Source organism: Thalassophryne amazonica, chromosome 16 (genome assembly GCF_902500255.1).
Source record: "Thalassophryne amazonica chromosome 16, fThaAma1.1, whole genome shotgun sequence".
In the NCBI taxonomy this organism is placed as follows: domain Eukaryota; kingdom Metazoa; phylum Chordata; class Actinopteri; order Batrachoidiformes; family Batrachoididae; genus Thalassophryne; species Thalassophryne amazonica.
The window spans coordinates 1,572,951-1,586,386 of NC_047118.1; the positions used below are offsets into that span (position 1 = coordinate 1,572,951).

The window sequence follows — 13,436 nt, forward strand, 5'->3', positions numbered from 1 at the left end:
TCACGTCAAGCAACCCAGTCCAGTCGAAGATTCAAGCTTCTCTACTATGGAAACCACCTGGACAACTGACAGCCTTCACAGAAACATCGATACGTGCCATTAATCATAAGGTGTGGTAACCGGTTGCAACAGGACTCCTGACACCTGAAGCGAAACATCCTCGCGTCAAGCAACCCAGTCCAGTCAAAGATTCAAACCTCTGCCCCGAATCATCACATTTGTGATCAGCGGCCAAGAATATATACTTTGTAGCATTCGTGAGTTGTTGCCATCATGTGTAAACGCAGTATTAGACCATTCTAACAATAACAAAGATCACACAGCAAAGTACTACAAAGAATGATCAAATGCACAAAATGGGAAACAAACTAAAGTCTGAATATCGATCATTGTTATTCTCATTTAGTGTAATGACAAGTTTTTAAATAGAAAAATCACAAGTTTTATTAAGAGCATTCGTAATTAGCTGACATGTTAATTGAAAAATGACAAAGGTTTTCCATTGTCCTACACCATGTAGAAAAAATGGTGTGTGTGGGGGGGGGGCATCTCAGTAATGGTTGCCATTTACTTTTACGGGTGTATTTCAGGGCTTTCACTTTTGTTTTCCTTTTCTGTTGTTACTCCTCACCTGTTTTATTTTCTGATTCTTACAGAAACCTAAAAACTCGTCAATGGATTCAGCGACTAAAGTCACTCGCTCTCTGCCATGTCAGGTGCATGTAAACCAAGGAGAAAATCTGTAAGTCACCATCGAACATGATCTACACAACATTTCCAGTGCTGCTTTATTTTGCACACAATTACAATTTCACGTTGCCTGGTTGTGTCTCAAAAAAGCAACACAGACCAGTGGCCACAGAAGCTTATTATGCAGCTAATTCCACATCAGCTACTGGTAAGGCGCCAGCCCGCACGCCCCTGTTTGCTCTGCTTTCAGGCGTGCTATGAAAAATGCATAACTAAGGTATTTCTTGCCATCTGTGTCTGCAGACAACTTTAGGTCACCTCTTCAGAAACTCACGAATGGTCCAGTTTCTCTTCACCAACAAAGATATGGAGTCACTGAAAGGTCTTTATCGAATGATGGCCAGTGGTCTGGTACGTTTCCTCATGCTGAACCTCAGGTTCACGTTTGTGTGTCTCCATTCAGTTGATGTCTTGCAGTGTTTTGTTCAGCACTCTAGAGGGGGTTCCTGACCACGTTTAGTCTCTTTCATACCAGATAATAGGATTTAAAACCCGCTTTGCCATCACTTTAGACAAAAAGAAATGTAATTGTTTAATTTCGATTCAGGCTGGCGTAATGATTGGAGACCCATCAGTGGGGCACATTGCTAATCAGGTAACTCCACTGAGAAATCGCACAGGCATTAATCGTTTTTACTGCAGCTTAGCGCTACCTCTTTGGCGGAATTACATTTACAGCCCAGAGAAAAGACAGTATGAATTAAATTAATGTCATCTACCTTTCAATTTACCAAACTGATGTGTTTGATTGGGAAACAGGTCTGAGGAATGGGTTATGTACCTAAGTGTGAGCCCCTTCCATACGAGGTACCACAGCACAGTTTTAATCAACCTTTGGGGTGGAGTGATATGAGCTAAAACATCAAGGTATTACCTCGCTTTATGTGAATAAAAAAGACATTTTGATATGTTAAGTTAAGTATGTTAAGTTTCCTTGTCTCTGTTTTTGGGGTCATTGTCTTGCTGAAACATTCAGCCTTGTTTTTTTCTTCATCCTGGAATATTTTTATCAACAGTGTCTCGGTACATTTTTCCATTTATCCTTCCTTCAGTTATATATCGGTGTCCCAAAAAAAATATGCAACATTTTATCAGCAAAGAAAATGGTCAAAGCATGTCTAGGAAATAAATTTATGGCTGGATAGAAAGCTGAAAGGTTGAAATTTTTCATACCAATGTCAATATTGGCCCTGCATTTTGTCAGACTAGCATAAAGTCACTGCACCTGTTTTACACTCTGGATCTGGTGCCAAAACTCAATAATTTTTGTTCGCTGTAGTAAAGTTAATCTTGGCATTTTCCTAAGTCTTGCTTGGCATCAACATAAACTTCAGGGTCTCTGCAAGTAAAAAAGAAACATAAGTGATTATGTTTGTAGCATTTAAGGGTCAAACCGAGTGTTTTAAATGTATATTTTTTGGGACACCCTATACAGTTTGTCAGTGAAAAACAGCCCCACACCTTGATGTTACACCTTCAAACTTCACTGTTGGTGTGGGGTTTTGGGCTGATGCGCAGTGCCATTTATGGTGTGCATTATGGCATCCAAAGAGTTCAGTTTTGGTCTCATCTGACCAGCCTATATTCTCCCAGTATTTCACAGGTTTGTCTAAATATTGTGTAGCAAACATTTAATGAGCTTCAACATGCTTTTTCTTTAGCAGTGGAGTCCTGTGTGTTGAGCGTGGATACAGGCCAATGGCGGCTGAGTGCATTATTTCTTGTTTTCTTTGAAATAATTGTACCTGCTAATTCCAGGTCTTTCTAAAGCTCTCCACACGTGGTCTTTGGCTCTTGGGCAAGTCTTCTGATAATTTTTTTTCACTCCTCTGTCAGAAATCTTGTTAGGAGCACCTGGTCGTGGCTGGTTAACGGTGAAATGATGCTCTTTCCACCTTCAGATTATGGTCCAGCAGTGCTCACTGGAACATTCAAAATGTTGAATGAATGAAATGAAATCCTTCTGTAAACGGTGCCATCAGTATGTTTTGCAACATTAAGGTTGCGAAGATCTTGAGAGAGCTCTTTGCTTTCACCCATTACGAGATGTTTCTTGTGTGACACCTTGGTAATGAAGCACCTTTTTATAGGCCACCAGTTGGGACTGAACTAGCTGATATTAATTTTCTGGAGTTCAGCTTTCAGGCTCCTCTCCTGTGGAACCAGCTCCCAATTCAGATCAGGGAGACAGACACCCTCTCTACTTTTAAGATTAGGCTTAAAACTTTCCTTTTTGCTAAAGCTTATAGTTAGGGCTGGATCAGGTACCCTGAACCATCCCTTAGTTATGCTGCTATAGACGTAGACTGCTGGGGGGTTCCCATGATGCACTGAGTGTTTCTTTCTCTTTTTGCTCTGTATGCACCACTCTGCATTTAATCATTAGTGATTGATCTCTGCTCCCCTCCACAGCATGTCTTTTTCCTGCTTCTCTCCCTCAGCCCCAACCAGTCCCAGCAGAAGACTGCCCCTCCCTGAGCCTGGTTCTGCTGGAGGTTTCTTCCTGTTAAAAGGGAGTTTTTCCTTCCCACTGTCGCCAAGTGCTTGCTCACAGGGGGTCGTTTTGACCGTTGGGGTTTTTCCGTAATTATTGTATGGTCTTGCCTTACAATATAAAGCGCCTTGGGGCAACTGTTTGTTGTGATTTGGTGCTATATAAATAAAATTGATTTGATTTAATTTGCACTGACAAGGGGCAGGACTGCTTTCTAATCACTGATTTCAGCTGGGGTCTTGGCTTTCCACACCTTTTTGCACCAACCTTTCAGGTGTTCAATACTTTTTTCCTGTGTGGTTTCACATTATTATTACACATAACTTAATTTATGAACATCTATTGTTTGATTTCTTCATATGTGTGGATTATTTGGGTTGTTACCGACATCTGGTGTGAATTTCATGTCCATAGCACCTTTTAGAAATAACGTTACTGAGGAAAAATTGTGTATGTATGTATATTTGAGTGAGTGTGTGTAATAAATAAATAAATATATATATGTGTGTGTGTGTGTATGTTTTTTTTTTTTTTGTCGTCTTCTTGACACATTTTTGGACAGATGCAGGAAATATTTTCTGGAACATAGTCCAGAAAATACTATAAATAGTGTTGATCATCACAGCCTCAGTGCTGTTGTCCTAATCAGAGCTTCAGATGCATCAAAATGATTGATTATTCAAAAATAATTTTCACGGTTGTGTTGTGGGGAAAACTGATTTCTCAAAGTGTTGTCTGTATTGTGCAATCTATATAGTGGTGCAGTATCCCAGTGGTAATGTCTTTGACACTGGTGTACCACCTTGTGGCCCTCCTTGCAGGCTGGCTGTGTCCACTTCTCCCACACCACCTCGCCATGTGAAGTGCGTGTGCTGATGCTGCTCTACTCGTCCAAGAAGAGAATATTCATGGGCCTCATCCCCAACGACCAGAGCGGCTTTGTCACCGGCATCCGGCAAGTCATCACCAACCACAAGCAAGTCCAGCAGCACCGAGTGGTAAGTGGTGGCAGCAGAAGGTAGCGTGTCTGAGATGCAGGAGAGAGGGAGAGCAGACACCATAAAGGAATAATGAAGAGCACGAGAGAATAGAGGTGTACTGCTTAAGGCATTAGTGTGCATTGTTATTGACATGTCATTTAGCAAGCCGAGTATCTTCAGCACAGCCGCCAATGTCTCACTGTAGTCAAACCTAATGGGGCCAAGCCTTAGCTGAATTTCTACCATTACTTTTGTCGAAGTGATACAATATAGGTACCACACCACACAGGTGTTCTATTTATAATAGCTCTCAGAATGTCCTCAGCAACGTGCACCATGTTCTTTAAATATGTTTAGTTGTGATTTTTTTTTTTTTAACAAGAAGTTCAAATGCGTAATTTTCAGTTGTTATTAAGGCATGCAAAGCTTGAGAGTGAAAATTGTTAGTTTTACAGTCGGAACATATCTGAAAACATTTCCGAACAAACACAGTCATAATCATAGTGCTGCGTTCACATGTTGGCTGTAGGCGGCAGATGAGAAACTCCATTATTTAAGTTCCATTATTTTCAATCAGAGGTTGATGGAAAAATTCCGTCGCCTCTGGCTGTGACCATGGCAGCTGCACATTTGTGATGGCACTCACCCTTAAAAAATAAGCATTTTCAACTCTGGCTGTGTACCATAGCATCAAAGACAAACTGGATGTTGTTTCATCTTTAACAAGGAGCGTTAAAAATGGACTGCAAGGGATGGATTATTTAAGTGCAGAGAGTTCCCTGGTTTTTTTCAAAGGTAAACATGGATCATTTGATATTTCAGAAAGAAATTAATTCATACCCTTGCAAAAAGTTGACTTTTTAAGCTGTCATCAGGTCCAAGGCTTCCTGTTTTTATATTACACTGTGCAAAATGATAAACTCTGTCATATCTTTCAATTAACTGAGTTATTGTCTGTGTCGTTATCATTGAAAAAATGACGCCTAGCGTCGTCACCTGCTGTTTACTGCTGCAGAAAACCAAAATTCTGCTGTAACGACTGCTGTGACAGTTTATCTGATGCCAGCTTGTGAACAGGGCATAAATCGTTAAATTTTGTAATTTCACGATAAGACCTGGAGTGGCTCATAAATGTCTTCAGTTTCTCAGAGTTATTAAAAATGACAGAAAATTAAACACTGACACTGCATTATGCAAAGAGTGAGGAGATTTTGTTTTTATTTAGCATTTGGTATGACAGGCTTCTATTTTTGTTAAAGTTGCGGAGATCGTTATAAATCATAGGGCCGTCCTCCCGACGCAAAAGGCACAATGCAGTGCAAGTGTTATTTATAGTTTGCTCCTAGGGAGGTGTGATATGATTAAATGTTTCCACAGTCTACCTTCACAGAGATCATCGTTAGCATCGTGCTGTGGTGCAGCTCTGTGGCTCTGCCTTAGATTTGTTCCTCTCCTCCTTTGGCACTCATTCAAAATGTGTAGCACAACATAAAGCATCTCACGTTCTTTTCTTGACATGTGCCGTCATTCACAATAGGCAGGAATTGACCCTAAAAACAAAAATTTACCTTGGCATGGCTAATATGGAAGTGGTTTGGATTTTCCAAACCCAGCATGATGCAAATGGTAGTTATTTGCAGATATGAAGCTTGCACATCAGATGGAAATGTGTCACTTGGGCATATATCCAAAGAACCCTGAAGAGTGCAGACAGTGTGGGGATCCCACGTTAAGTGCATCAGCTACAAACACGTAGCCAGAAATCCAAGGCTGAAACAAACGGCTCTAACAACGTTATTTGAAAAGGGCATTCCCTGTGACAGGATAAAGAAGCACTGCAGAGAGATAAACAGAAGCACTGACATTTTACCTGACCGGTGATACAATTCCCCATTAAAAAAAAAAAAAAAAATGGTGGAAAACAAGGGTTTCAGCGCACTGCTTGGAACAGTTGATCCTTGCAGTTGAGAACCTTATTTGAGTATGAGTGTTCAGTGCAGTGCACGGTTCTGAAAGAACGTACTTCCCAGGGGGAATGTTGGGAACTGAAAGGGGACAGTGTGGCTAAGAAACAGCTGGACCCGTCAGCAGTGGTTCAAGCACAAATGTCACCCAGCGCTACGGGGTGAAAATTAAATATTGCCATTAATGATGAGGAGTTGGTTCATAATAATAATAACAATACCATTTTATATGAATAACATCACTAAAACTTATGGCAGACAAACAGAATTCCTACCAGTGTAACACTTTAATGCACTTCGCTTTTGAAGGCCGTGTTCCTTTTGGGATGAGATTTATTTAAACGTCTGATCGTATTTGAATAAAAGTCTAAACTACAGACTTGAATGTTCACATTCTGCAGATTTTTAAACTGCTTTAAATCTGTTTGACAAGATATTTCAGCTTCAATGGTCTGTTATTCTTTTATGCTGTAGGTTTTGTTACTTTGTAGGTTTTTATTTATTTATTTTTATTTTTAAATACAGAAAAATGTTTTTCTGCTAATTTGCAAAATGTTCTTTACAAAATCAACATGAAGACAGCGTGATAAGATCAAGGCTCATCAACCTGCTTCAAAAATATCAGAGCATGATATTTTTTGCAACGTGTCCCAGCGCTGTTGTGCACACGTCATCTAGGAGTATAACTGTGCTCAGCTGTGCACCTACATGCCTATTTGTCTGAAAACGAGGTGTGGTCAGGTGTAGGGAAGGTGGATTATTATAATATAGAAGCAAAATGCAGTTGTGCCATAGACCAGCAAAACAGTCTGAAGTCCAGCGCAGACACTTTTTGCTATGTAAAGGATGCAGTGTTTATATACGCCTGCTTACATGGCAGGTTTATGTCCAGCGTTGCACGTTACCATGTTAATGCAGCTGAACTGAAAACAAAAACCTAATGAAGGCCATCAATGGGCTGATGCACATCCTGCATGCTCTGCACACCAAGATATGCTGTATTATAGACCTATACTGGAGTATAAGTCTTGTATGTTTATTCATTTATTTTTTTTACAAATTTGGGTTCCTGGGTAATTCAAGCAACTTATACTCTCGTGTGACTTATATACCACTCCAAAAAAACACATTTGTTTTAAATAATAATAGTTATAACACCTATTTATTTCAGACTTTTCCAGTAATCAAAGCACTAAACAAAATAAGCTAATAATGAAAGAATAAATGTCAGTTGTAAAAAGATTTCAAATTAAAGAGCTGATGGTACAGAAAAAGGTGCGACTTGTTTATTAATTTTTCCCCTTCAACAGGCATTTTTTTTTAAACTTAGACACAGGGAAAATATGATAAATATACAAGTTTGTTGACTCATCAGAATTTCTTTTCTGTAAATTTTCACTTGTTCCTTTGCCAGGTTTTTTTTTCTTACTGTCAAGCAAGGTGTTTTTAACTTGTAACATGCCAAAATCCAATGATCATAAAAATTTACACAAAAAATTAAATGAACAAATTAAATGGTTTTGAATAAACACACATTTTAGAAAGTATTAAATGAATAAGAAATATAAAAATAAGAATCCATATAGTAGATAATTTTATTAATCTAATTAATGCATTTACTCTGGCTTGACCTTGTACTCCTCCGTCTCCTCAAGGTCACCCTTGTTGCTTTCGTGCAACGTGTTCATTTTGCACACTGGATAAGTGTAAAAGCTCTGACGGCTCACGTTTGTTTGAACAAGCCTTATCGGGAAACGGGACCTTAAATCCTGCTGTCACCGATGTCAGAGCGTCTACATTTTATCCACGTGCTGCTGCCTATAATTGGTAATTTTCAGAGTGAGTTTCAACATTAAACCAAACACATCTTGGCTGCATATCAGTTCTAGAGTGCCGACAGCACAGATTTTAAAATGACACGAGGCCGGCAGAAAACTGCACCGCCGGTGGTGTGTGCCAATCTTTAATAAGGAAACCAAGAGAGCAGGCTGCACTTGTGCTACTTTAAGACAAACCGGTTGTGATGGCCGGCTTTATTAGTGGTGTCACTTTTCTTTTGTGCATTCACATATGGAGGCGGTGGGATTTAAAATGTGTCCTTTCATTCCAAGCTACTCTCCAGCTTCCTGGATCCAAAAAAGCTCCAGTTTTGAAACAGTGCAGTTGTTGATGAATGAAGCTGGCCGTCGACTTCGCCTCTGTCAGATTCCATTTCCTCTTCCAGTCTGCATGCTGCTTGTGTTACGTCTCTGTGTAAAAGCGGGTCTGCTCTATATCATTTAGAGACTGCAGAAGACATGGAATTAGTCATTTTCCCCCTCCCTTGCCTCTTGTGTATCATCACATATTCAGTGCTGCATTGCTAATAAGGAAGTGCTACAGCAGCCTAACGTAATTAAAATTTCAATCTGGCCCAGTAGTTAAGGTTTCCCTGTGCAAAGCCCTGGAGTGGCATTCTTACTGAGCAAGATTGCAGTTTGTTCTGTTCACAGAAAGACAAAAAATGCAACACTTTTTCTTTGAAAAGGGGATACAAGCTTGAATTCTTTAATCTCACGGTGACCTGGTTAAAGACAGAAGTGTTAGACTGCAGCTGTTTTCTTGGTTTTACCCAAAGACCCAGGGCTCTGTTGTTGGTCAGTAAACACAGTGAGCACGAGTGCAGTCTGAAGATGATGATAGATTCAGGAAGATGGATGGCTCAGGGTGTTTTAACGTCATGCTTGGTTTTTATTCCGGACTTAATGATTAGTGCTTATAGCAGGGAAGCCACATCTTTAATGCACCGTCGTCTCTTCCTCAGTGTAGACGTGCACAAACAGGACACACACACACAGTGTGCAGCTCACTCAGGAGCACTTAGATGGTTCACAGTCATTGTCCATAAGCGGACACTCTGTAGTAATTGTACACACACAGAAAAAGTGTCCCTGCATCCTGCAGTTGTAGTCAGTGCAGTTGTACATGCACTCATGGTAATCATGACAATGTTGGGCTTTGAATGAATTCTTGAACTGCCCATTTCTGGAAGTCACACCTGTTGTTTAAAAAAAAAAAAAGGAAAAAAAAATGCCTCTTAAAGAGAAAAAAAAAAATAAATATGTCACACCTTTTTCTGTATTATCAGCTGTTTAATTTGTAATTTTTGCATATTGTTGTAGTGTAGTTTTTATTATTGGCATTTATTCTTTGATTATTGGAGTTTATTTTGTTTGGTGCTTTGATTTCTGGTCAAATCCTATATAAATAGTCATTATTGTTATTATTATTATTATTAATCTATATACATAAAGGGCTACGTCTGTCTGTCCAGGATAAACTCCCAAACTATAATATGTAGCCCAAAAAACTATATATATATATATATATATATATATATATATATATATATATATATATATATATATATTTATTCTGAATCCTCATGACATGGGGAACAAACTGGGTACCATTTTTTTAAAAAGTTGAACTGAAATTTACCCCCAAAATAGCCATTTATGTAAGACCATACAGTGTTGTACCATGTGCGATAAACTCCCAAACTATAATATGTAACCCTAAAAACTACACATATTCTGAATCCTCATGACATGGGGAACAAACTGGTACCATTTTTTAAAAAGTTGAACTGAAAATTACCCCCAAAATAGCCGGCTGTGGGTATGACCAGGCAGATTCACATTTCCAGCCCTGTATATGTGTTGGCCATCTCTGTTTGTTTGATCCCTTTCTTCAGCTACTTTATGTTCTCAGCTGTTAAGCACCTGACTGTCCTGTACAACCCAGTTTGCCTTCCTGTCTGAATACATTCATTTTATGTTTGTAAAAACAGTGAAATACACCACTACCTCACTTTTGATTCACTGATATTTACATTTACTGTTACCTACCATTTGTGTGTAATTTTGTTATAAATTTGATTGCAAAGCAAAGTCTGCATGAAGGACTTCAAATGTGTTTGAATTTTAACCAAGTATTTCCACTTAGTTTGGGGAGTCCACCTCTTATAGTTCTGCTGGACAAACTTTAGCCCATTAACTATTATATTTATAAGACATCAGCATTACAAAAACAAATGTTGGGCAATTGTGTGGATTAAAATGATTGGCATTTGGCTTATGTCTAAAACAGGTTAACCCGGGCAGCGCCGGGTACCCCAGCTAGTAGTAAATATGACTGTTTTATGTATAAGTAGCACCACAGTATGAGTTGCAGAACCTTCCAAATTGGTAAAACAAACAAACACACAAAAAAAACCCCATATCACTTGTACTCTGTAAAATTCAGTGTGTGTATACAGGAAGAAAGTTGATGCATGATTTTTATTTATTTCGTGTTTTCTGAAATCCACATTATACATTCCCATCTGGATTATTAATTCAGTGGTGCTGAAAGGTACAGAATGTCTATGAACTTTTTAAGTCCTCTTAATTTCCTATTGATGACCTTGACTGACTACAGCTAGTAGCTTCTCTTTGCCAACATAAAGACTGGTTTGTTTTTTAACACTTATCAGATTGCCCAACATGCGCTAAAATGGGGACGTCCAAGCAAGTCGGGGCAGATCACAAAAGTTGAAGTTATTGGGAGATGTAGTCACTTTACCAATGGCTGGAAGGAGACCAAAGTTCTCCACAGGTGAGAGGAAATTGACTTGAATAGTCTGTAACCAAGGCCATGAAGTGGTAGCTGCTGGAAGAACCACCATTTAAAACAAACAAACAAAAAAGAAGCCTTCTGGAGGGCTGTTATATTCACGTGAGACAAAGGTCGATTTATTTGTCCACTATGACCAGTGGTAGGTTTAGAGGTGTTCACTACCAAGAATGATGAGCACAGTGGTGGTAGTATCATGCCATGGGGCTGTTTTGCTGCCAGTGGAACTGGTGCGTTGCTCAAAGGGAATGGAATAATTGAGGAGGAGTATTATATGGCTAAACAAAGCATCAGCAAGGCGGTTGAAACGTCGACACCCCAAACATACGTCAAACTTGGCATCGAAAATGTCTGGACTGTTTTTAACTTTCAAGTGACCAAGTGGGGACATTTTTAACGCCGGCCAAATATTTATACAGTATGAGCTGTTGTGATGTTTTTAATCAGAAAAATTCAACCTGCCCTGAATTTGTTAATCTAACTGTCCTATGGCTTTTCATATTTTTATACAGGAATTGTCCCATTGGGGTTGTTTATGACCCTGTAAAGATATTTAATTTTTTATTTTATATTACAGTCTTTGATTTATCACATAAAATCAGTCATTAGTTATAACCTTGCAGACTGTCATAGGTAAAGGAAGCAGTATAGGTGTGATCAAGACAAATGGAGTCAATTAAAAAGTAGAAAATATAACTGGTCATAAATGATCTCACTCCCTCAGTTTAGTTGCTTGAAGATTAAAAATTCTTCCAGAAGTTTGTTGATGGCAAACAACATTCAGGAACATTAAGCTTAAATGTTAGCTGTGGTCTGTGTATATTTTTGACCTTCTATTTATAGTTTTTGACCTTATGTTGATGTAAGAAAACCCAAAATAAACGACTTGTGCACCAAATTAAAAAAGTAAAGATGAATGTTGTGCAGTAATTCTACCCTAGAAGAACTGGTCAAAGATACTGAAAGTTCAGTTTTTCACATACACGTCCATGTGCTGATGTCAGCTTCTCGCCGTGGCTGTGGTTTAAAGCCCAGTGTCATCTGCGGTGATGAACGTTTCCCGTTACTTACCGGATATAGTGCCGCTTAAAGCAGACATCTGTACATCAACTTAGTGTGTTTGCTAAAGACAGGCCAGAAAATGACATATACTAAAACTGCAACCCCTCTGCATGGGGTTGAAAACTTGGCAGTGCGTTACTGTTTCACCAGCTATAAAATGTCCCTTTTAACAGATATCACCCTGCACAGACGGCAGATGCAGACTCCGCTTCAAGCAGGAGCTCATATTCCTGCTCTGTCACAGTAAATTAAGATTTCCAGCCTCATAATTTATAAAGATGTCCAGGTGCTGGTATTGGAGCAGATTATGACTTTTTTCAAAGAATTGGTACATTTGTGCATCCTAATTCCTGATTGATTCTTTAACTGGTGTTGGAAATTGCAGCAGTTATGCAGGACCTTGTTTTGGTGCAAGTAACAGAAACGTCAGTGTTTTTTAGACAGTGTTGGTGTTAAAGTAATTAGAGTGAAACGGTGAAGGCGGGGTTGCAGTACCTACTGCACAGTTGCCTCTTCATGACTGATTTACTAATGTTTATTTACTACCTTGGTGTAATAGGGCCAAGCGGTTAAGTTGCTTGTTTCTATTGTGGAAGGTTCCCAGCTCAGAACCACCCCTGACCATTCTCCATGTAATGTGGAGTTGTGTCTGGAAGAGCACCTAGTGTAAAACTTGTGCCAAATCCACATCCAGAGCCACTTTTGATCTGCTGTGGTGACGTCCAGTGAAAACAAGGGAGAAGCCTCAGAGACTTACTTGTATTTACTACGCTGGTAATTTTCCTACTTAATCTATTTGGGGGTTCAGTTTGGTACAGCGTTCAGCCAAAGGCAGACATCTAGGAATCAAGTTAAAGGTCTAGAAAACCAAACTGGACAGAGAGCAGTGCCGACTCCTGGATCAGTTAGTAGGTGAACATAAAGCCATTTTTCTCCTCTGCTTAAGAAATGTACTTAAGTCCTCCTCAGACTTGTAACAATTTTAAGATGCTTTGTGAATAACTTTTACCATTACTCGAACCTCCTCTTAATATTAAGGGGATATTCTTAGAAAACATAATTCCAAGACTTTTCTTTTTGAAGTGTCTGATCTGTTACACAGTAATGTTAAACCACTAACCTTTGACTTTAACATCACATCACTCTCTGCCAAATCACTGCTGATACATTATTTATTTTGGGAGCATACTCACGATGTGATTGGCTGATGTGAAGCTTTGCAAAAGCCCACTGTGTACCTCAACGCTAATGAAATGAGGCGTCTTTGCCTGGATACACTAACATTAAAGATTAATATTAAATTTTCTTCAGTTGAGTGTCGAGTTTTATGCCCCCTTCATGCCACCATGAAAAGCCATAATCTGGTTATTGGACTGGAGTCATTTTATCTTCTTCCATTATATAGGCCCCCAGGTCTATACACTCATTCTTTGAGGTCTGGTCTCCCATGCTGGCAATATTTTAAATCTGGGTGATTTGGCCGTTCATCTTAACAAGCTTTCAGATCCTGTCTGGCCACTCTGGATACTT

The 13,436-nt window shown here is 39.2% G+C and overlaps 1 protein-coding gene across 3 annotated transcripts in view; it reads left to right on the forward strand.

Annotated features, from left to right (window-relative positions):
- med25 (mediator complex subunit 25) overlaps positions 1–13,436 on the forward strand; it is a 52,316-nt gene that overhangs the window by 24,767 nt on the left and 14,113 nt on the right. For all 3 annotated transcript variants that reach the window (XM_034190368.1, XM_034190370.1, XM_034190369.1), the window contains exons 12-15: positions 657–742; positions 841–898; positions 994–1,101; positions 4,066–4,242. In XM_034190368.1, coding sequence (XP_034046259.1) covers positions 657–742; positions 841–898; positions 994–1,101; positions 4,066–4,242 — 429 coding nt within the window. The remainder of the gene's footprint in view (positions 1–656; positions 743–840; positions 899–993; positions 1,102–4,065; positions 4,243–13,436) is intronic.